This window comes from Anolis carolinensis, chromosome 3, assembly GCF_035594765.1.
Source record: "Anolis carolinensis isolate JA03-04 chromosome 3, rAnoCar3.1.pri, whole genome shotgun sequence".
Lineage (NCBI taxonomy): Eukaryota > Metazoa > Chordata > Lepidosauria > Squamata > Dactyloidae > Anolis > Anolis carolinensis.
In genome coordinates, this window is record NC_085843.1 from 232,649,690 (window position 1) to 232,672,689 (window position 23,000).

The window sequence follows — 23,000 nt, forward strand, 5'->3', positions numbered from 1 at the left end:
CCTCCAAGGTCATGTGGCTGGCATGACTGCATGGAGCACCATTATTTTCCTGACAGAGCAGTACCTATTGATCTACTCACATGTGCATGTTTTCGAACTGCTAGGTTGGCAGAAGCTGGAGCCAACAATGGGAGCTTACCTCACTCCCTGGATTCGAACTGCCGACTTTTCAGTCCACAAGTTCAGCAGCTCAGCAGTTTAACCTGCTGTTCAACCGGGGAATTCTATATACATTGCAATGTACATTCAAGTGCACAATCTAGTGAGGGCAATATTGTTTAGTTAGAAGCATGTTACTTCAACTGTCATGGATTCATCCATCTGTCATAGATCCACCCTATAGAACCCTGGGATTTGTAATTTGGTAAGTTAGTATCTTCCTTGTAAAATGAATGTGGTTTGACATCACTGTAATTGCCCTGGCTCAATACCATGGAATTATGGGACTTGTAGTTTTTCAAGGTTTTTAGCTTTCTCTGCCCTCAGAAAACTATAAATCTTTGATTTATAGTTTCAGAAGAGACTTGCGAACAACTGCAAGTTGCTTCTGGTGTGAAAGAGTTGTCTATCTACAGAGACGTTGCCAGCGAACGCCCGGATGTGTGGGATATCTTCCATTTTTAATTAGGACTGTACCCAGAACATACTGAAAGCATTTGATGTGAAAATTGTCCAAATGTGCCTAAGAATGTAAAGGCAGGATAATATGATGTAATCAATTTTGCCAAAACTGTATTGGCATGTTTCATTCCATTGCCCCTGGTGGCTCAATGGGTTAAACCCTTGTGCCGGCTGGACTACTGACCTGAAGGTTAGGTTGTTGACATGAAGGTTGTCAGTTCGAATCCGCAAGATGGGGTGAGTTCCCATCTGTCAGCTCTCACTTGCAGGGACATGAGAGGATCCTCCCACTTTGCAATTAAAGTGCAGACAAACTGCATTAATTGTAAAGAACCCTTACTTAAGGTCTTTTGCTATAAAGCTGTCCAGGAATACATATTACTGCTATAGTTCAGGGGAATGTGCTAGAGATCCCAAAGATTAGAACTATATCATGTCGACTCGTGTGTGTGGATCTTGTCTATCCAGATTCAATTTATCTTAATGGGTCATGTGGTTTAATATGTATTCCTGGACTGCTATTACTGGGTTAACACAATTCAGCATCATTTGATCTTCCTGACATCACCAATTAACCAAATTCAATTTGCTCTGTGACATAATTATATTGACTCTATCGGCACCATATGGCTGGGACCACATATATTGGCTCCCTACTTCCACAACAAAAAAATAATTTTGACCCACAATTTGGCCATATTTTTGGCCCTCTCTGGACTATTTTATGTTCAGGAGAGACCTTTTAGAAAAACCAAGTGATCTAGAAGTCAACTTCTATGAGATTTCCTTCCTTCCAATACCTTCATTTGTCTACATATTTTAACTAAACCTTTTATGTATTGTCAAAGGCTTTCGCGGCTAGAATCACTAGGATGTTGTGTGGTTTCTGGACTGTACGACCATGTTCTAGCAGCATTTTCTCCTGGCGTTTCACCTGCATTTGTGGCTGCCATCATCTTTAGATGCCAGCCACTGATGCAGACAAAACATCAGGAGAAAATGCTTCTGGAACAGCATACAGCCCAAAAATCACACAACACCCCAGTAAACCTTTCATCTTTGGATATCCCTGCTATTTAAAAATGATTTATTCCAAGAGTATTTGAACCACCCTTAGTTACTCTCAGAGTTGTTCATATATCAAAGGTATATGGACAGGAACTCAAGTTACAATCCTTTCTGGCTCTGAACATAGTATTTCTTCCACAGCTGGTGTCCCCTTTTTGATGACAGCTGAACTCTTCAAGCAGTCCCACCGGCCATCGGCCTACATTGTTGGGGGCTCCCTCAACTGGCTCTCAAACTTCACTGTTGGATTTGTGTTTCCTTTCCTGCAGGTAAAACTGGGTCCTTTGGTGGGTAGTGGGCCATGTTGATTGGGGGATTTTAGCAGCACTTGCTCTTAACAGTCCTAGCTCTTTAGAAAGTAATGGTCCCAAGCTCTGGGCAGAAAACCAGCCTGCCAAGAAGTAATATCGGTGGACTAATTTATTACAAATTTACCTACCCTTTCTCCCAAAAATGGAACTTCAGCGGGCTTACAATAAAACAGAATCAGATAACCATACATTTAAAACTGCTTTCTGTTGCTGAATCTATATTACCATGTAATACATCATATTATTCAAACTTCATTGTATGGCAGTGTGGATCCAGTCCATATTAATGCTCATACGAGGACTGTCCTGGCAATGGTTCCTGGACACAACATAGAAGGGAGACTAATGCTTAGTCTCTTGTGTAACATCATTAAACGTGAGGAATGACCTCCACCTATTTATTATTCCATCTTATGTACCTATGGTGTTGATTAATGCTTTCTGTGAAAGTATAATGCTCCAGCTTGTGAATGGGAGAAACTATAGGGTAGGCAATCTGGTGCCATCCAGATGTTGATTCGAAGTTCCATCATCCCTAACCTTGCTGTCTGAGGTTGATGGGAACTAAAGCACCAGGTTGTCTGCCCTATCTATAAAGTTGGGGGTGTTACTCCTAACTTGGTCTAGAAACAACTTGTGACAAACACAACATTCAATTGTTTGTGTCTGTTTCTCTCTTTCCAAACCTGGCATTACGACTTGCATTGAATCTCTAAGCCTTGATATTTGATGGAAAACCATGCCAGTGAATGATGCTGAAATTACAGGGGAGAGAACTTTTAGAAAAATGCAGTTGGCCATAAATTATAGAATCATAGAATTGGAAGAGACGTCATGGGCCATCTAGTCCAACCCCCTGCCAAGAAGCAGGAAAATCGCATTCAAAGCACCCCCAACACAGATGGCCATCCAGCCTCTGTTTAAAAGCCTCCAAAGAAGGAGCCTCTACCACACTCCGGGGCAGAGAGTTCCACTGCTGAACTGCTCTCACAGTGAGGTTCTTCCTAATGTTCAGGTTGTATCTCCTTTCTTTTAGTCTGAAGCCATTGTTCCGCGTCCTAGTCTTCAGGGCAACAGAAAACAAACTTGCTTTTGCCTCCCTATGACTTTCCCTCACATATTTATACATGGCCATCATGTCTCCTCTCAGCCTTCTCTTCTGCAGACTGAACATGCCCAGCTCTTTAAGCTGCTCTTCATAGGGCTATCCTTTAACCACATCACAAGAATGTTTGTTGCTATGTGCTTTCAAGTTGTTTCCAACTTATGGCAACCCTATCACAAGTGTTTCTTGGCAAAGAAAAATCAGAGGGGTTTGTCTGGCAGAATGTGATTGCCCCAAACTGTAAGCCAGTTCTATCAAGGAAGACATTTTGCTACCTGGCACCTTCTGTCTCCTGAGTGAGCTGGGACTCACCCCTGTCTAAACCCTGGAGGACCATTAATCAGTCACTGTAGATAATATTATCCACAGTTCCATGTGTCCACAGTAAGTCCAGGGATGTATCCTCCAAGGACATGGAGTGTTTGTACTCAGAAATACAGCCATATTAGTCTGTATCGGTACAATATGACTTCCTTGGTACATTCCAGACTTAATTTGGAAATGTGAAACCACAGATAATTGCAAAGCCTATTGAAATGAATGACTTCCAATAGAAAAATACCACTGAAGCGCACTGAAGGATCTAAAATGCCTAGAATGAATGCCTCTGTAGCATTTCTAAGCCTTCAAGTTTGACTCGTGATCAACCTATGATGGAAGAATGCCTAGAGACATGAAATCATATAAAACAGTCCCATGGATATGAGGGCCATACTGTATATAAAAAGACCTTTGAGACTAATTGGGAGAAAAGAGGTTGTAGCATAAGATTTAGTCAACTCAGTCTATTTTTGAGTCTATGAAAGTTCATGTTGCAAATTTTTTCTCTCTCAAGTTAGTCTCATAGATGCTACAAGATCCCCAGAAATAGATAATCCTGAGCTTGAAAGTCCACGCTTCTTGTATTCCGAAGAGTTGCGTTGCGTTATCATAAGTGATACTTCGGGTTGAAATACCGAGGTCTACTCCCAAGCTGGACTCCAATACCCCAAATACTACTAGTTGCAAGTAAATATGATGATTGGATGAATCCTATGCATTCTTTCTCTCTGGTTGTCTTCCTCACTCTACTTTGTTTTCATTTTCAGATGTCAGCGGGTGCCTACTGCTACTTGGTTTTCTGTGGCATCTGCCTTGTGGTTGCATTGTATGTCTATTTCATCATCCCTGAGACTAAAAACAAGACCTTTATGGAAATCAGCCACATGTTTGCCTCTCGCCACAGCTTCTTCTCTCGCTTGCCCAATGCTGTCAAGATGGTCAAGTTCAATGGCTACGGAGCCCTGGAGAACAGTTCCTTGGAATATTCTGGGTCAGAATCTAACCCATGATGATTTTCTTGTTTACTATTTCTGAAGCCATTCCTTCTGTTCAAAAGCCATCTTAGTGAGATGTCTTCTGCCCTTGGGCTCAGGGAGATGGAACCATTGATTCACTTTCTACATCTCCTTTCTTTTTGCCTGGTCAATAGACCAATAGGCCAAAAAGGACTTGTAGAAAACTAAGGTGCTTCTTCTGCATCATTCTACCCAACTGATCACTGCCCCACACATTTGTGGGTACCCTTCATTCCAAATTTATTCCTCCTCCTTCATGGCCTACTCCTGAGGCCTTAAAATCGAAATAGTTAAATAACAACTATTCTCAGACAACTGGTATATATGAAATTATTATAATGTAATGGTTGGGGCTCATCCTTTACAGGATTTACGAAAATTTTAGGGAGACTTATCAACCTTGTTTCAAGATTTACATTTCCTGAAGCCATGTGGCTTAGACTAGGTGGTCTTGGGTTCCTTCCAGTTCCACGATTCTATCACTCTATTGCAGCATATTGCCTGAAACCATATTCAGAGACTTATAACACAAAAAACTGGTACCATAGTTTTTCTACAGTTTGGAAACATTGCCTTTTCCATCAATAATTCCAATAATCCCTACACCTAGAAAGGCCAGTGGCCAAATTGAGACCTATAATCCCCAAAAGGAACATTTCTAAATCTGATTTAATCACTTTATACACCCAATTTGTGGAATTACAATGATATCCATACATCCCACTCGAAACAAAATTGAAAAATAAAACAAATGCTAGCTTGGCTCTGGAATTATTTGCTTTTAAAAAGTATAAGCAATAATAATAATAATAATAATAATAATAATAATAATAATAATAATAATAATAATTTATTTATATTCCACTCTATGTCCCCGAAGGGACACAGGGTGGATTGCAATCACAAAAAGGCAAACATTCAATGCATAAATACAACAACCAATACATACATAATAGGAAACAAATAATAAGCAATTCCTTGCTGGTACAGTCCTCTCATAGATTCAATAACGAAATGTTATACCAAATAAGCAACACTATAGTGCAATCCCTAAACAACAGTAAATATCATCCATACGAAGGTGGCTACAACAGTACAATTACAGTCACATACATCCTGCAATGCCAAAAGACTGCAATTCCAAAAGAAATCTCAAACTCTCTCTCTTACATACATACACACAACAACAACAACAACAGGCATGTAGCCGGGGGGGGGGGGCTTGAGGGGCTTCACCCTCCCCCCCCCCCGATACTCTCAGAGTGGTCCACGAGAAGGCCTTACATTTATTATTTAAACTGTTACGTTCATTCATATCATGATCTGATTACCATGCTCAATATATCCCATGTGTATGGGGATATTGGGATAACGATACAAAAGGTTTGCTAGGGTAGATCCTCTCTTACTCAGACTCAGCCCCCCCCCCCACCCAAAATCCCAGCCCCCCTCCCCCCTGAATCAAAATCCTGGCTACAGGCCTGAACAACAACAACACAGAAAAAGAGCACTGCTTATGAAATAAATATCCAAATATCTGCCTATAGTTGACAAGTTAGAAAATGTTACAACAAACAGGCTACTGTGGAACTAGCTCCCATTTGAATATATTAAGTGTGCAGACATTGGAAAGGCTAACCACATGATTCTTTACACCATACACCATTGTATGCCTTCAAGTCATTTCCAATTTATGGCAACCCTAAGACAAATCTTTCACTGGGTTTTCTGGGGCCGAGTATAGTGGATTGGCTATATATATATATATATATATATATATTCAAATTGCCAAAATTGCGAAGGCTTTTATTCTCAGCTGCCGCCAAAAATATGGAGGATTCAAACTGACTACCTCTACTAATGCTGCCAGCAATGTTATATTCAGGAACCTCCTCTGTAATTAGGATATTTAGAGAGTCAAACGAGACACTTTATGTGAGGAAAAACAAGTTGTTGTTGTTTATTTGTATTTGAACAGTAAAGAAGTGTTGTGGTTTCAATAACAGTAAAGATGCGTAGTGGTTTCAACAACAAATTAGGCTTTTCTCTTATAAAGGATAGTTCTAAAATTTCAATACTGTGGAAATATGCTCCTTCACCAAGAAAACACAAACAGGACAATTTAAACTTTTAAATCCACTTCTCCTGGGATTTAACAGCAACAGTCTAGACTATAGAGTCACAATATAGCTCTCAGCTCTTCCTTTCCTGAAGGCCTTTAACTATATTCCTCAAAGAGGCTTCCTTTTCAAAACACAGTTCCCAAAACTATATCTCTACCTTTACATTTCAAACTCTAACCCCCAACTGAAAATGAATTCTTTGGCTGCCTAGCTCCAACTGTCACTTTGGCTCCACCCATCTCCAGTTGCTAAGCAATCAGACTGCACTGACAGTAATGGCTGCTCGATCGCTCCTCCAACCTGCTCTGCTGAGCTTTTACTAGGAAGGCCTGCAAAATGGCCACACACCGGCCCTGCAAGACAGGCCACTCACCAACCCTGTAAGGTAGGCAAGATCCATTACACCGAGCATATGCAGTTCACACATAGTCACCAAGTGGGTTTCCATGGCTGAGTGAGAAATCAAACTGATAGCCAAAGTTTTAGTCCAGTACTCAAACCATTAGCTTTTGACTTTGCAATCACTGAACTATTATTCCAGTTCAACTGCCACCTTTTCCACATCCAGTGTGGGAAAGGTAGCAAGAAAAGGCCTAAATATGTTCCTTTTCCCAAACTGTATCCCATTTTTCTGCTGTGTTTAAAACCAATTGGAGAAAAAACAAATCTCCAACCTTGCTTTGTGATAGTCCTTTTCCCTGGAGGGTCTCAAATTATATGGATGGCTGGTTATATGTTTCCTCCCACGGTTGTTATTTTGTACAACTTCATTGCAGCTTGATCCCTTGGCATTGAAAAGGTTTCCTTGTCTCTTCTCTAGAGAACAGGGCCAGTTCTTTTTATGGATATCTTTTGTCCTTTTACCTGCTGGTGCTTTATGTTGTCTGAAGGTGCTGCTCAGAGCTCGGAAAAAATGATAGTTCCCCTAAATCTTCCAAATTGTAAGACTGGCATGGCCAATTTGAGGAGTTGAGGTCAAAAAAGTAACATTTCCAAGTTGTATGAATTTTTTTGTGATCTCTATTGATTGGGAAGCAGTTGATTTTCATTCCAACCTGACCACCTGTGTGAGCAATTGCCAATGTAAGGGGAAATTGTGAAAAGGATTCTAATTCTGTTGATTTTATTGGATGTCACATGGGAGGGGATGGAAATGGCAGTCAGATGATTCCCAATCAACATGGGAGCAGACCATTGTTGATGGCACAGGCTGCTTCCCAGTTTATGGAGGCTTGGGGAAACTGGGCCAAGATTCAGTGATTAATGTCATAACTATGGTGTTTACACATATGTAAGTCCCATACAGAGGTCCAGCAACAATGTACGTATGTATGATGTGATAATAATACAAACCAGAAATATAATTTTTTTAATTTTATAAAAATGAAAACTTCAGATATAAGCATTATTTAAACTGGGATTTTGCAAACATGAAATGAAATGAAATAAAGTTACCACAAAGACAAAATGGAGAGAGAGAGATCATGATTTATAGCAACATGAAAGGCTCAGAACAGAAAAAATGGAGAAAACTCTCTACAGCAGGTATATCTCTTCCTACACCCCCCACTCCAACCTTTCAGTTGATGTAACCATCCTACAGCACAACTATTTACTGAATAGAAAAAATTGGGAATATACATGTCTCGTTCTTTCTCTGAATTCAAATGTTATAAGATGGAAAACACTATCCATCTTCCACAGTACTGTTTCTCAACCTGGGGGTTGGGACCCCTGGAGGGGTCACCAAAGACCATCAGAAAACACATATTTCTGATGGACTTAGGAACCCTTTTGGCAGAGAAGGCTGGATATAGGTGAACTACAACTCCAAAACTCAAGGTCAATGGCCACCAAACCCTTCCAGTATTTTCTGTTGGTCATGGGAGTTCTGTGTGTCAGGTTTGGTTCAATTCCATCGTTGGAGTTCAGAATGCTCTTTGTAGGTGAACTACCACTTCTAAATGACAAAATCAGTCCTGCCCCAAACCCACCAGTATTCAAATTTCAGCATATCAGATATTTGTGCCAAATTTGAACCAAATCCATAGTTGTTTGCGTTCACAGTACTCTCTGGAAGTAGGTGAACTACATCGCCCCTAAATCACTGTCAGTTTCTTCCAAATCCCTCCAGTATTTTCTGTTGGTCATGGAGGTTCTATGTGGGAAGTTTGGTCCAATTCTATTGTTGGTGGGGTTCAAGGGGCTCTTTGGTTGTAGGTGAACTATAAATCCCAGCAACTACAACTCCCAAATGTCAAGGTCTATTTTCCCCAAACTCCATCAGTGTTCACATTTGCGCATATTGAGTATTTGTGCCAAGTTTGGTCCAGACCCATCATTGTTTGAGTCCACAGTGCTCTCTGGATGTAGGTGAACTACAACTCCAAAATTCAAGGTTAATGCCCGTCAAACCCTTCCAGTATTTTCTGTTGGTCACGGAAGTTCTGTTTACCAAATGTGATTCAATTTCATCATTGGTGGTTCCGAATGCTCTTTGATTGTAGGTGAACTATAAATCCTAGCAACTACAACTCCCATTTGACAAAATCAATCCCCTCAACCCCACAAGTATTCAAATTTGGGCATATTGGGTATTTGTGCCAAATTTGGTCAAGTGCATGAAAATACATCCTGAATATCAGATAATTACAATTAATAACAGTAACAAAATTACAGTTATGACGTAGCAACAAAAATAATTTTATGGTTGGGAGTCACCACAACATGACGAACTGTATTAAGGGGTCACAGCATTAGGAAGGTTGAGAACCACTGTTCTACAGGGACAGAGCTTGATGCTTCACCATGTCCACCTCCACTCTCCACCAGTCAGTAAACAACTGTCTCTGGGTCAGGAGTAGCTCTTCCCGATCTAGGATGTGTTAATGGGTACAACTATCTCATCTGGTATTCAAATTGGCAACCTTTTGGTGCACCAGTTTTGCACAGGTGCAGCCTTTGAACTGAACCAGAACACCCTGGAATGAGCTGCAAATTGTTGAAGATGTGTTGCCTGGTTCTAAGGATTCTGCATGAACAAAGGTCAACCTTTTTCCTCTTCCAGGGCTGCTTTCTTCTTGTCCAGATGGAGTCCCAGAGAAAGAAGTCTGGCAATTTGTTGAGACATTAGCTAGTAGCTACTGGTCTGAGACAGGACAGTCTCAAAAACCTAAAGTCAGAGAGAAAATAGAATCTTGAAAGTAATGTTGTATGGGTTGCTGTGAGTCTTTCAGGCTGTATGGTCATGTTCTAGAAACTTTCTTTTCTGACATTTCACCCACAACTATGGCAGGCATCCTCAGAGGTTGTGAGTTACAATAGAGTCTCACTTATCCAAGCCTCGCTTATCCAAGTTTCTTGATTATCCAAGCCATTTTTGTAGTCAATGTTTTCAATATATCATGATATTTTGGTGCTAAATTCGTAAATACAGTAATTACAACATAACATTACTACGTATTGAACTACTTTTTCTGTCAAATTTGTTGTATAACATTATATTTTGGTGCTTAATTTGTAAAATTATAACCTAATTTGATGTTTAATAGGCTTTTCCTTAATCCCTCCTTATTATCCAAGATATTAGCTTATCCAAGCTTCTACCGGCCATTTGGCTTGGATAAGTGAGACTCTACTGTACCTTTGTATGCTTTGTGTGTGCAGATTGGAAGGTTTTGCAAAGCATAGCCACTAGATGTCCCTGTTGGTCAGTAATCTCAAGTGGATGCTTGTCATAAAACTGGGCTGTATCTGAAATTGTAGGTTGCAGTCCTAACTTTTACTACTTTTTGAGCGTCTTCATGTGTTTTCCTGTAATAAGTTGGTTTATAGTATCCCTGTCATAGAGTTTTATTAGGACTATCAAACTAATCTATTTTTTTTAAAAAAATTAGTTATTTTTCACAAACAGTCAAATATACAATCAGAAAATATACATTCGTAAATAATGAAACATGTCTAGATCTGTATTCAAATGACAACTTGTGCAAAACAAATATAACATTCTTAGCTGTTCACTCTAATTCAAAACATTTTCAAAGCAAAATCCACCAGCTACTTCTCCCCACTCCCTATCATATACAGAAATCCTAGTTTTTTGTTTTGGTTTTTTTTAAAAAAAAAAAAAAAGAGAGAGAGAGAGAGAGAGAGAGAGAGTCCTTACAAGGCAGGGAATATATCTTATTGATCAAGAGAATTTCAGAGTATGTCTAAACACATCATGTGGTTCAATCTGTTTCTTCACACAAACTGTTATTTAAACAAATGGAAACATACCAGTACAGAATCAATCACATTTACATCTTCTCTCCAAAAGTGCAATGGTTCCGCTTCAGTGATGTACATTCTTGAAATCAGTCTTCTGCACTGTTTCACCTGACCCCGCTTTCCTATACGTGTCTGCCCTACATAGGTCAAGCATGCTGTTGAACTTTTCTTCTTTTTATGCTGCAATTGTGCAGTATCAATGGAGTCCATTGCCATTTCAGCATGATGACAACCCCAATTGCAGTGCAATTGCAACTGCCACAAAACAAATAAAAAGCCATGGAATTAAGCAAAATAATGTGATTTCAGCCTGCTTTGAGATAGGGAGGAGAGGGAGACCACGAATGCTCACATCACACAACTACCAGAATATCAAAACTGCAAAAGAATGAAACAATTACATCAGAAATATTAGTTTAATGGGAGCTATATTGAAGCTATTTAAGGGTTTTTCCCATCAGTGAAAGGTGTGATAGAAATGCAGTACAACAATGGGAGAGTCACAACATCGTGCAGTAATAAGAATTAAATACAGAACAAATTCAGTGCCATCATGCAACAAATTTATCACTTGATGAAGACCTTAGAAAAGGAATACTCAGGAATGGTGTGTGGTGTTGTCATTTTCTGCATCTGAACTATAGCACCTGGTCTTCTAGTGGTCTCCCATCCAGATACTAACCAGAGCTCATCCTGCTAAACTCTGCAGAGCAGACAGGTTCTTGTGCCTTTACGGTATTTAGCTCTTCCTACTTATTAGGAAGCAAATGTCACTGATGCCATATGGACTTGAAATTTCTGAGCAAGTACCAGTATGTTTGGTACCAGAATGTTAAAAAGACTGCTGATTTCAAACTTCTTCTGTAATTTCAAGAGTTGAATGTCTCCTTCTGGTAGTGTTTTGAACCCAGGAGAAGTACAATGGATTGGAATCTATGGCTTGACTTTGAAGATTACAAGCTGTCTTCTGGCCTCCTCACTTTAGATTTTGATGCCAGGCAGCAATGTAAGAGATTAGATGAGTAGTTTTCAATCTGTGGTCCTCAGATGTTTTTTGCCTTCAACTCCCAGAAATCCTTACAGCTGGTAAACTGGCTGGGATTTCTGGGAGTTGTAAGCCAAACACATCTGGGGACCCCAGGTTGAGAACCACTGGATTAGATGGATGGTCCATGGCTCAAGACTGGCCCAATAGATTTTACTCCTTGAAGCAAAGATTAAAATCCTCCTGTTCATATGCAGAAGCCAATATTGGCGGCATGGTAGCCTAGCCTCTTCCATTCCTAGGAGGTGGAGGACAGGCTGCATGACAATAAGACATTTTTATCCTTAAAGAGAGAGAAAAGGACAGAGGCCTCAAGAATTTACAGAGAGGGTTGCCATTGCTGGCCCATATATCTGCCGCATGAAGTAGTTGCCTCACTCTGCCCAATGGTGTGCCATTTCTTGATATTTAATGTGCTAGGAAAAATTCCATGCCCAGATTTTGGAAAATTATTTTTTGGGTGCTGTGAGTTTTTCAGGCTATATGACCATGTTTGAGTAGAATATTTGGAGCCACCGGTGGCACAGTGGGTTAAACCCTTGTGCCGGCAGGACTGATGACTTGAGGTTGGGTTGCTCACTTGAAGGCTGCTGGTTCGAATCCAACCCAGGGAGAGTTTGGATGAGCACCCTCTATCAGCTCCAGCTTCATCCGGGGACATGAGAGAAGCCTCCCACAAGGATGGTAAAAACATCAAAACATCCGGGCGTCCCTTGGGCAACGTCCTTGCAGACAGCCAATTCTCTCACACCAGAAGCGACTTGCAGTTTCTCAAGTCACTCCTGACATAGAAAAAAGTACTATTCTCTCCTGATGTTTCGCCTGCATCTATGGCAGGCATCTTCAGAGGTTTGTTCAGACCTTAGTTGCAGGCAAAACGTCAGGAGAGAATACTATAGCAACATGGCCATACAGCCCAAAAAATTCATAGCAAGCCATGAAAACCTTCAACAACACATTACTTTTTTGGTCTGTAACTCCCAGAATTCTCAGCCAGAATGGATGATTCTGAGAAGTACCATCCAAAAAAGTAACTAATGCAAGCCTGTGACTTGACTGCATTGCTACTCTTGCAAAATTAATTGTAGTCAGATTGTGATCTGGTTGGTTTGCTTGCTTCTTTTCCATGTAAATTCAGAAAGCAAAGACCCTTTGCAGTTGCAGACTTCCTTGATAGACTGGCCGTACCCTGTGGGGTGGCATCACTCCAAGATGATGGGTGGGGCAACCGAGGAGCAACCCACCCCTTCAAATTTCTCCGCTCACCATCAAGCCAAGCGGTAAATATGTGCAGCATTATGTATGTATAATGGAGTGTAAATAATCCCAAAAAGTGCCTTGTAAATAGACTCTAAGTTTATCCTTTATTAATGAGCCGCTGAGCATCCTGCTGCTTTAGAGCAGCAAGGCTTTCATAATATCAAACCCTAAATTACACTTGGTGTCTCTCATTCCCAGCAAACGAGAATCATTTCAGGCCTCTTTGCTGCCTGTATTTATTTATTCGTTTATTGATTTTTGCCACAGTGAGCCCAAGCTTTCTTTGTGCTGCTGTTTAGCAATGCAGATGCCCCTGTGAACTGGAGCTCTGACCCCAAACCAAATACAGTGAAAGGCAAAAAGTAGGGAAATGGAGGTTGCTGCTTGCCTTCTAGTGCATCTTTGCTTGTCCTATGTTTACCTTGTGCTGAAGAAGGCAGAAGTGGAGGTGATGTTTTAAAGCTTCCAGTACTTTGAAAATCAAGACTTACTTAGGGAAGATTTCTGCAGGTCTCTTGCCGACAGTGGTAGTGTTGCCCTCCATTTGACCAGGTAATTTTAATTGAAGTTCATCAACAGCAGAGGTGAACAACTATAGAAGACAGGAGACAGGATTGTTCTTTCACGCCCTCCAACTGCCAAAAACAATCTTAGTTAATCTTCTATTGTCTCATTTTTAGCTGCTTTTAAAATATCCCAGTTTTTTAATTCTCTCCTAACTTTCCCCCTTTGTCCTTAGCTTACCTCAGTTGCTGAACATGGCATTCAAAGTGCAAATGTGCCCTATATAATGTAAAAGTCTAGAATTTTTAGTAAAAAAAGTCCAAAAAAACTTGGGCCGACTTATCCATGGGTAAATGTGAGTACTGTAGCTTATTTCATACCCAAAAAGGAACAATCCAATTCCGTGAAAAATAATAATAATAATAATACACTTTATTTATATTCCACTTTATCTCCCCAGAGGGACTAAGAGCGGTTTACAGTATACACATACATGGCAAAACATTCAATGCCTTTAACACAGTAAACAACAATGACATACAATACACAGACCAAGGTAAAGGCCTCCCATTTCATCTCCGGTGTTTGGAGGCAATGCTCATCTCCGGCCATGGGGAGGTGCTCTTGTTCCATTTTTCAAAGCCGAGGAGACTGTTGTCTATAGACATCTCTGATCGTATTGCCAGCATGTCTGCATGGGGCACCCCCTTTTTACCTTCCCACAGAGGCGGTGCATATTGATGTACTCGCATTGCATGCTTTCAAACTGCTCGGTTGGCAGAAGCTAGGGCTAACAGCAGGAGCTCACCCAGATTCATGGCTTCGAACTCCCAGCCCTCGATTCAGCTGATTTCCTGCATCTAGACGTTTAACCCGCTGTGCTACTGCGGCCTAAACAGAGTGGTGAATTGTGAGACTTTAATCCACCCAAGCAAAACCTAAAAGAAACACTGATCTGCTCTACTCTGTCATAGCACTGCTTCAGATTTTTTAAAATATGTCTGGGTGTGAAAATGAAGGTGAGGGTCAGGCAGCTGGCCACTTGAAACAGCATTGACACTTCCCCTTCTTTGTAAAATGACCCTCGACTTATCCATGGGTCATATAAAAATTCATAATTTTGGCACCCAAAAACTGCCCCTTAACACATACATGAGGTCAACTTATACATGAGTATAAACAGTAGTTTGCACTTATGTCATCAGGAGAGAGTCAAGAGCACAAAATGTTGCCTTTTCCAGAAAGCTCAGTCAAAAACAAATTGCTGCAGCATGTTCTAGCTTACGTTTTCCCCATCTTGCCCACCCTCTGATGTTGCCTGGCCACATGCCCCCCAGTTTTCATCTGTGAAATGTTGAATGATATGCTCTGCCCACTGTGTCTCACCAGGTTGCTGCTGCTAAATTTGATGCCATGCCACTTCTTGGGGCTAACTTCTAGTGTCATGAAAGGACAACAAAGTTCTTGGTTTATTCTTGCAGCTTTTATAATGGCAAAGAAGGGTAGAATTTTGTTGAATGTTTAGCTTGGGATGCTATATGCCTGGATTTGTTTGACGCAAGGAATCATAATTTCAGCAATTTTAACAAGGTTCCTCAATGTTGGTTTTGCATCCTGTAATCTGTGAGTTTGAATTTTGAGACATTTATCCTGAAAGAGACCAAGTAAATGTGAGAAGTTAGGGAAAAAATGTGAAACGAAGACTTGGCTGGAAGCAAGACAGGCGATCTTTACAGGACCGTAAAAATACTGAATCCAGAATGTCATACAAGTTGGACATAGTAGAAGCTAGAAATGTTTGGAAATTCCAAAATAAAATGATACTTTTATCTTTTTTAGGATTATATTACTCTCTTAAATAATTTGCCCAGAACGTCAGTCTTTTATGCCATTTCTTTGCAAATACAGTAGAGTCTCGCTTATCCAACGTTCTGGATTATCCAACGCATTTTTGTAGTCAATGTTTTCAATACATCGTGATATTTTGGTGCTAAATTCGTAAATACAGTAATTACAACATAACATTACTGCGTTTTGAACTGCTTTTTCTGTCAAATTTGTTGTATAACATGATGTTTTGGTGTTTAATTTCTATAATCATAACTTAATTTGATGTTTAATAGGATTTTCCTTAATCTCTCCTTATTATCCAGCATATTCGTTTATCCAACGTTCTGCTGGCCCGTTTACGTTGGACTACTGTAATATCAATGGAATTTTTTTTCATGCCAGGAGCGACTTGAGAAACTGCAAGTCACTTCTGGTGTGAGAGAATTGGAGGTCTGCAAGGACGTTGTCCAGGGGACACCCAGATTTTTGATATTTTACCATCCTTGTGGCAGGCTTCTCTCATGTCCCCACATGGGGAGCTGGAGCTGACAGAGGGAGCTCATCCGCACTCTCCCCATATTCGAACCAGTAACCTTCAGGTCAGCAACCCAACCTTCAAGTCAGCAGTCTTGCCAGAACAAGGGTTTAACCCATTGCACCATCGGGGGCAATGGAATGAAACGTGCCAATACAGGTTTTGGGGAAATTGATTACATCACAGTACCCTGCCTTTACATTCTTTGCCACATTTGGACAATTGTCACATCAAATGCTTTCAGTATGTTCTGGGTGCAGTCTTAATTAAATATGGAAGATATGACAAGGCTGCTTTTGCATCTGCAGTGCTTAAAGTATTCGGGGGAAAAATATTTTCTGGCATTGAAAGAAAAAGGTTGGGGTGCTTTGGGGCAGTGCAACAGTTTACAACAGATCTCTAGGGCAGGATGTTCATTTGGGGTTCCAGATCTATCTGGGAATTTGGCTGACTAACAATGAGAAATTGCTAAACTCATGGAGTAGAACAGATCTTCTGGGATTTGTCATTTGCAGCAAAATCAGTGCAGTGCCTCATGACTTCCTTAAGCTGTAAATTATTGTGTTTCCTAATGAAATACTTAGAGAGTGCCTGAAATATCACTGCCTTTTGCTTGCTCTGCCATCCAATCCTGAACTAAGAGGACAAAATTACAGATAAGGGTACGTGGCTTTTAAATCAGGGGTGATCAAAACGTTGATCCATATATCTCAGTATTAGCATGAGGATAACCAGTTGTGTTGGCTGGAGCTGAATGAGAGTTGCTTTCCAACAACATATGATGGACTGTACTTTGTTCCTGCTCTAAATGGGGAACATCCATAAATGCACATATGAGACTTACTGACCTCAAAGGTTATATTAGGAAAGGATAACCTTGCACAAAGACACTGGAAGACCATTTTATGTATAGGCAAGTTCCTGGGGAATTATATCGTATTGATCAGAGGCTGATGAGGATGCATCACTCATTTGCTCAAACACTGCCCCGAATAGCACTGAAATCACTAAGCCCATAATGGTCACCTGGAGATGGGCTTGACTAAAATACACGTCAAGCAAACTGTATGTTGCACATGAATGGGCAAACACATATGAATGATAATGTTTGGAAATTGAATATGCTAAAATCGCTCAAGGAATATGCAGCAGAAAGAGCAGAAGATGTGCTGGATCCTGCAGATAATTACGAACCCTTATGAAATGAAGTACTATTGTCCCAGGAATGCTTAAGGACCTAGAAAATGGCTAGAGAAGACTTATTTTGTTGGATGGGGTAAATGGAACTGCAGATACACATCCCATGGATACAGGAGCCATGCTGTGTTACATGTTTCCAGGCCTGAGAGCTCTACAAATGTTTGACAACTGTGATGTTTAAACAGATATCCTATATATATTTGAGAGGTTATACCCAGCAATTTCCTTCTCTGTGCACACCATCCACATGCCCACAATATATCTGTTTATGAACATGAGACAGGTCTACACGTGTGCCTAGTGGTTGTATATACATAGGGCTGCTCATCATGCACTCTTAGCATGGAGTTGGCAGAAACTGGAACCTAACCTTAGCAGCTCCTTCTAATGTGCTTATGTAAGACAATTACCTTCAAAGGGTCCTGGCTCAGGAGGGAAATCAGGCAGAGAAACTCAGTCTTGTGAGAGATGCAAAAAGCAAAGTTTATTTTCACCACAGCTGTGAGAAGGCGGGACAGCTGTACATACCCCAGAGGGCTGTACAATGCAAATGGCTGCCGCAAAGGCATGTCGCAGCAAACAAAAAATTTATACCTTTTGCTTATCTAAAATTGACTAATGTCTGAGGGTCATCCTCACCTTCCACACCCACTTCGCATAAGTGATACCTGTGATTTCAGTGATACCCTTGTTGATTTCAAGCTAACTTTTGGTCTTGGAGCTTTCTGGAGAAAAGCACCAGCTCACAGGAAGGGAGGGGCATATGCAGAGGAAAAGCTACATAGAAAATAGTTTACTATTTTCTGGCTTATGGTCCCTTCACTTTGAGTAATTGAGATGAGTTATCTCAACTACCTAAAGTTGTTTTCAAGATCTATAGGGAGGTCCTTACAATCCCACCATATATTTTTAAAAATGAGAAATGGTAATTGAACCACATGGCTACTTCTGCCCCTTTCCCTTTGTTAAATGATTCATGCCAGCAATTGAATAGTTCACCTACTATCTCTTTGTACAGACCTTGTAGATTGTATGCGTACTCAGGCCTCTGTATATAAGGATGCTGCATTCAAGTATTCAGGCCATCTATGGCTTGAAAATATTGCTCCCCCCCCCAAAAAAAATTGCTTTTGCTATTTTATACTATACAGTTATAATGGGATTTGAGCATCCATGGATTTTGGTATCAGAATGGACCCTGAAACCAAGCCCTAGCAGATACCAAGGGCCCACTGTACAGCCCTTAGGCTTGCCCCAAGAGAAACCTGGAGGTTTCTATACCTGTGCTTTTATTATGTGTTCCTGCATTGAAAGTGATTGAACTGGATGATCCTTGTGGTCTATTCCAACTCTATGATTCTAAGATTCTATCACTCTTTGATGGCTGTTTAGAAGAAACAATTTTAGCAAATGTTCCTTTTTCTTGGTCGTGTGATAACCAAGAAATTCCCTCTGCTATTGAGACAATAAAAGTACAGGAGCCCCATTTAGTTTTTTACTATGACGACCTGAACTTATACAATTTGGGTTGTCACAAGAGGAACTATACATGTAGACTTGTATGGAGAGAAGAACCCTTTTCCATGCCAGCCAAATGCACAACTCATTAGGGAAGACTTTTTGTGGCTGGGAGAGTGCTATCAATAATTGCTTATCCTCGTGATGGTTGGAATGGGAAAGTGTGTAGTCATGCTTAATCAAGAACAATGTGCCTCCAGGTAGCAACTGAAAGAGAGACAGGTAGTTAGGGTTCCCTCGTGTGCTCCCTCTTTGTCTTTTCTGCTCTGTTGCTTCCTCATCTGGAGATGGATGGCACACCTAGGTTTGACTTCATTTCCACCCAAACACCTTCTTCCTTTCTCATTCTTCCCTTAGTCATGTTGCCAGTGGTACCAAACCATGATTCTATCATTCTCTCTCCTTCCAAAATTTAGGGCCTAAATAAAATTTAACAAACATTTGGTGAAATCCTATTATGTAACATAATTTTACATATATGTAGCTAAGCAGTAGAGATGTTAAGAAACCTTGTTAGTCAATTTTCACATGTGTACCATGCCTGCAAACAAACAGAGGAGAACACCAAATTTATTTAATTCTTATGTCGATATAATCTCTCTAGCTCTTTGCAAAATGCTTTTTCTATATATTTGAATAACCAATTTATTTGTCGTAGTTCCTTTACAATAGATGAAGAACATTAGACTCTCTAGATGTTAAAGGAAAAGGTTTTCCCCTGACATTAAGTCTAGTCATGTTCGACTCTAAGGGTTGGTGCTCATCTTCAAAGTCATGTGGCCAGCATGATTCCATGGAGGGCCGTTACCTTCATGCTGGAGCGGTACCTATTGATCTACTCACATTTGCATGTTTTCGAACTGCTAGGTTGGCAGAAGCTGGGGCTAACAGTGGGGGCTCACTCTGCTCCCCAGATTCGAACCACCAACCTTTCAGTCAGCAAGTTCAGCAGCTCAGCGGTTTAACCCACTGAGCCACCACACTGAGTTAAATTATTTTTAAAAAACTATAAACCATATCATGCCTGACAATTACCATTGTGTTGAAGCCCAAACATCTGCAGGGAAACAAAGCTTTCCCATCCCTACCTAATGGTATTTCTAGTACTGTATGTGAAGTGAGTTTTCAAAGGATTGCTGTGAGTTTTTCAGGCTGTACAGCCATGTCCTACTAGCAGGTTTGTCTCAAATATGTTGAGGTCTTCTCTATACCAATATCTCAGTTTTGCTAACCATCTGCACTAGCACACTCTTCAGCATTTCACAAATGCAACTGTATCACATTTGACAAAGCAATGTAAGAGTGTAGTCAAGATGGTGAGTATCATTGAGGAAGAATACACATGTGAGGAATGGCTGAGACTGCTTTTGGCATAGCCTACTGGAAAGTGCAAGATTCTGCATCCTCCTCTCCTCCTGCTTAGTTAATTAACTGACAATTCAATTAACTAGGTTCGCATCAATTATTGTAAACTGAGGAAAAAAGGGAGAAGTGGAAGAGGGGAGAGCTGTTCGGCAGTGGAACTCTCTCCCCTGGACTGTGGTGGAGGCTCCTTCTTTAGAGGCTTTTAAGCAGAGGCTGGATGACCATCTGTCGGGGGTGCTTTGAACGCGGTTTCCTGCTACTTGGCAGGGGGTTGGACTGGATGGCCCATGAGGTCTCTTCCAACTCTACTGTTCTATGATTCTATGAGAGAAACTAGGACATTTCAAAAGCAGCTGAAAAGTGAGATGACTGGAATACTCAGGACTGACGCTGCCAAACTGGGTGAACTGGAGAGTAGATATTAGGCATGTACGAATTAATCGGAATAGTCGTAAATCAGATTAAAATCGTATTTAATCTGATCTGTGAATGGGGTTCCGACGCGTGTTAGCGCTTTGGGGGAAAAATGTGATTTCGAAGCGTTGGAGCCCATTCATGCAATGGGCTCAGAAATATGTTCGGATATATAAGGAAGCATCTTGGATGTGACTAAACTTGGTTTTCAGGGAGGAGCAGCCTAGCCTGGGCTTGCATCCCTTGTTGGGGATGATGGGTAGCAGAGTGGATTCCAAAAATCATCATTCTGGTCTCACCGCCCCCTTTCTTCCGCAGGCTGACTTCTCTTGCGGAGAAACAGCACTGGCCAACAGAATTCCAGCAGCCGGAGGGTTCGGTTGAAAATCCAACGACAATAAATCTTTATTTACATAATTATATACAAATAGAGCAAATCAGTCCTTTCTCCATGAGTGCTCTCGCGGAAGCAACTCACACACACAGGAAACTCCTCTGCATTCCACAGTCCAAGAAGGATGTCCCGGTCAAAACAAACTTGACCCCATTGGTCCTGTGATACGTCAGTCATAGCAGGTTCTCATTAACTCCATAACTACTGGAATGCCTTGCCGAAAACTAACACAGAAGGCATTTCTAACAACCCAGATTGATTTTAACATTTCACAATACACAATACCCTGACATCCCTGACCAATCATTTTGCATGTTCATGCAAGAGGAGGGGTTTGGACGTCCTCTCTGAAAAGCGCCTGATGCAAGCCACAAGGCTCGTTCTGGGCTTGCGAGTTGGAGGGAGAGGGTGGCTGGCTGCCGGTTGGTCTTTTCTTTTGCTGCCTGACTCACTCTGCCTGGCCTGGCCTGTTGTTGTGGGTCAGTCATTGAAAGAAGAACTCTACTCTTAACCAAGAAGAAAAGGCATTTTTGAGGTGGGCTGGGAAAGGGGGGAGTTGTTTTTTCTTTTAAAATACTAAAATAAAGTAGTAAAAGAAGTAACGTTTATTTTTTGAGAAAAAGCGGGGGATGGGAGGGGAAAGTGCTTATTTTTAAAATCTGACTCATTTTAAAATCAAGGAGCTAGAAGAAGCGTTTATTTTGGGAGATAAAGGTGGGAGTTGGTGGTAGGGGAAAAGGGCTTATTTTAAAGATCTGACACATTTTATTTTAAAATCAAGGAGCTAGAAGAAGCGTTTGTTTTTTTTATTAAAAAGTGGGGGTTGGTGGCATTTTGGGTAGGGGAAAGGGTTTATTTTATGTTTGTTTGTTTGTTTGATTGGCCTCCTCGAAGCACTGTGTCCCACCATTTCCACAAACCCTCTCTGCTGAAGTCTGGGGACCCCAGCCACGTTACACACATAGCTGAATCCTTCTTTGGGTTCAAGCCCTCTGGGTTCAAGTCACAAACTCTTGGGCCCAAAAAGCCCTGTGAAACAGGAAAAAACACTTTCAAACCAGGAACAGATTTCCTTATTCTGAGGCAAATGGGCATCTGTCAGGAGTGGTTTAATAGTATGCTATGATTTCTGTTCCTGATTGATAACTGTTACTTCCTAATTGGTTCTGCCACAAAAACATGGCAAAACTTTATTACACTGCCTGAACTTTGTCTTTGCACAAGGGACATCGTGCTGATTGATAGCACATTAGGGTTTGCTGGGTGTCCACCAATTTAACAGAGTTTCAGCCACAAAAAACAAAGTTTCAGAAGTAGAACAACAACTTTCAAAGTAAAGACAACCCAATGAATCAGGAAATAAGACTTTCAAACCACGAACAGATTTATGCAATTATTTAAAAAATGGTTTTTTATATAAACCATGAAAATTCACCAAAACCAGAGGATAAGGGAAATGTTCTGAAATTTGGTGAGCTAACAGTGGTAAATGTGTTCTACCACTACAGCAAGTTTCATCAGGATAGCTCAAAATATGAGGGCAGGAGAGTCCCCTAAAATTTCCCCCCAGTGCTGTTTTTCGCTCTTGCACATGCACGTCCACCAATAACAAATTAATTACTAATATTCCGAAGTTTCATAAAGTTTTGAATTTTTTGCTTCAAAATTTGGAAATGACTTTAGAAATGAAATGCCATCACACACACACACCCCCCCCCCCCCCCACTTTCAAAGAGAGTTTAGAACCATTTTTTCCCTGGATTGCACATGCCTAGTAGATATTGTTCACATGTTGGCCAAAGCATGTGGAAAACTACTTCCAAAAACCTCAGAAAGGAAGGTATGCAACCATAAGGAACTGGTCTTTGTTGACCTCACTCCGGGGATTGTATTTATAAAATGCTCAATGTGTTCATTCACTCATACACAAAGACAAGGGTTCACTGCACATTTCCTACTTCTGAAAGACATAGCAGAGCCACACTAATTTTTATGCTTGGCAAAGAGTGTCTGCTAAAATGATCATCTCAATTATTCTGTTTCCCCAGCGTCCAAACCGGAGGCCTGTCCTTAGCCACCAGGCGTGCGTCTTTCTCAGAAT

At 40.8% G+C, this 23,000-nt stretch overlaps 1 protein-coding gene across 1 annotated transcript in view; it reads left to right on the forward strand.

Annotated features, from left to right (window-relative positions):
• The window catches only part of LOC100558097 (solute carrier family 2, facilitated glucose transporter member 5), a 49,028-nt gene extending 26,687 nt beyond the window's left edge, over positions 1-22,341 (forward strand). The window contains exons 11-14 of the mRNA XM_003224234.4: positions 1,831-1,958; positions 4,194-4,417; positions 13,018-13,159; positions 20,824-22,341. Coding sequence (XP_003224282.2) covers positions 1,831-1,958; positions 4,194-4,417; positions 13,018-13,159; positions 20,824-20,889 — 560 coding nt within the window. The 3' untranslated portion in view covers positions 20,890-22,341. The remainder of the gene's footprint in view (positions 1-1,830; positions 1,959-4,193; positions 4,418-13,017; positions 13,160-20,823) is intronic.
• Positions 22,342-23,000: the final 659 nt, after the last annotated feature.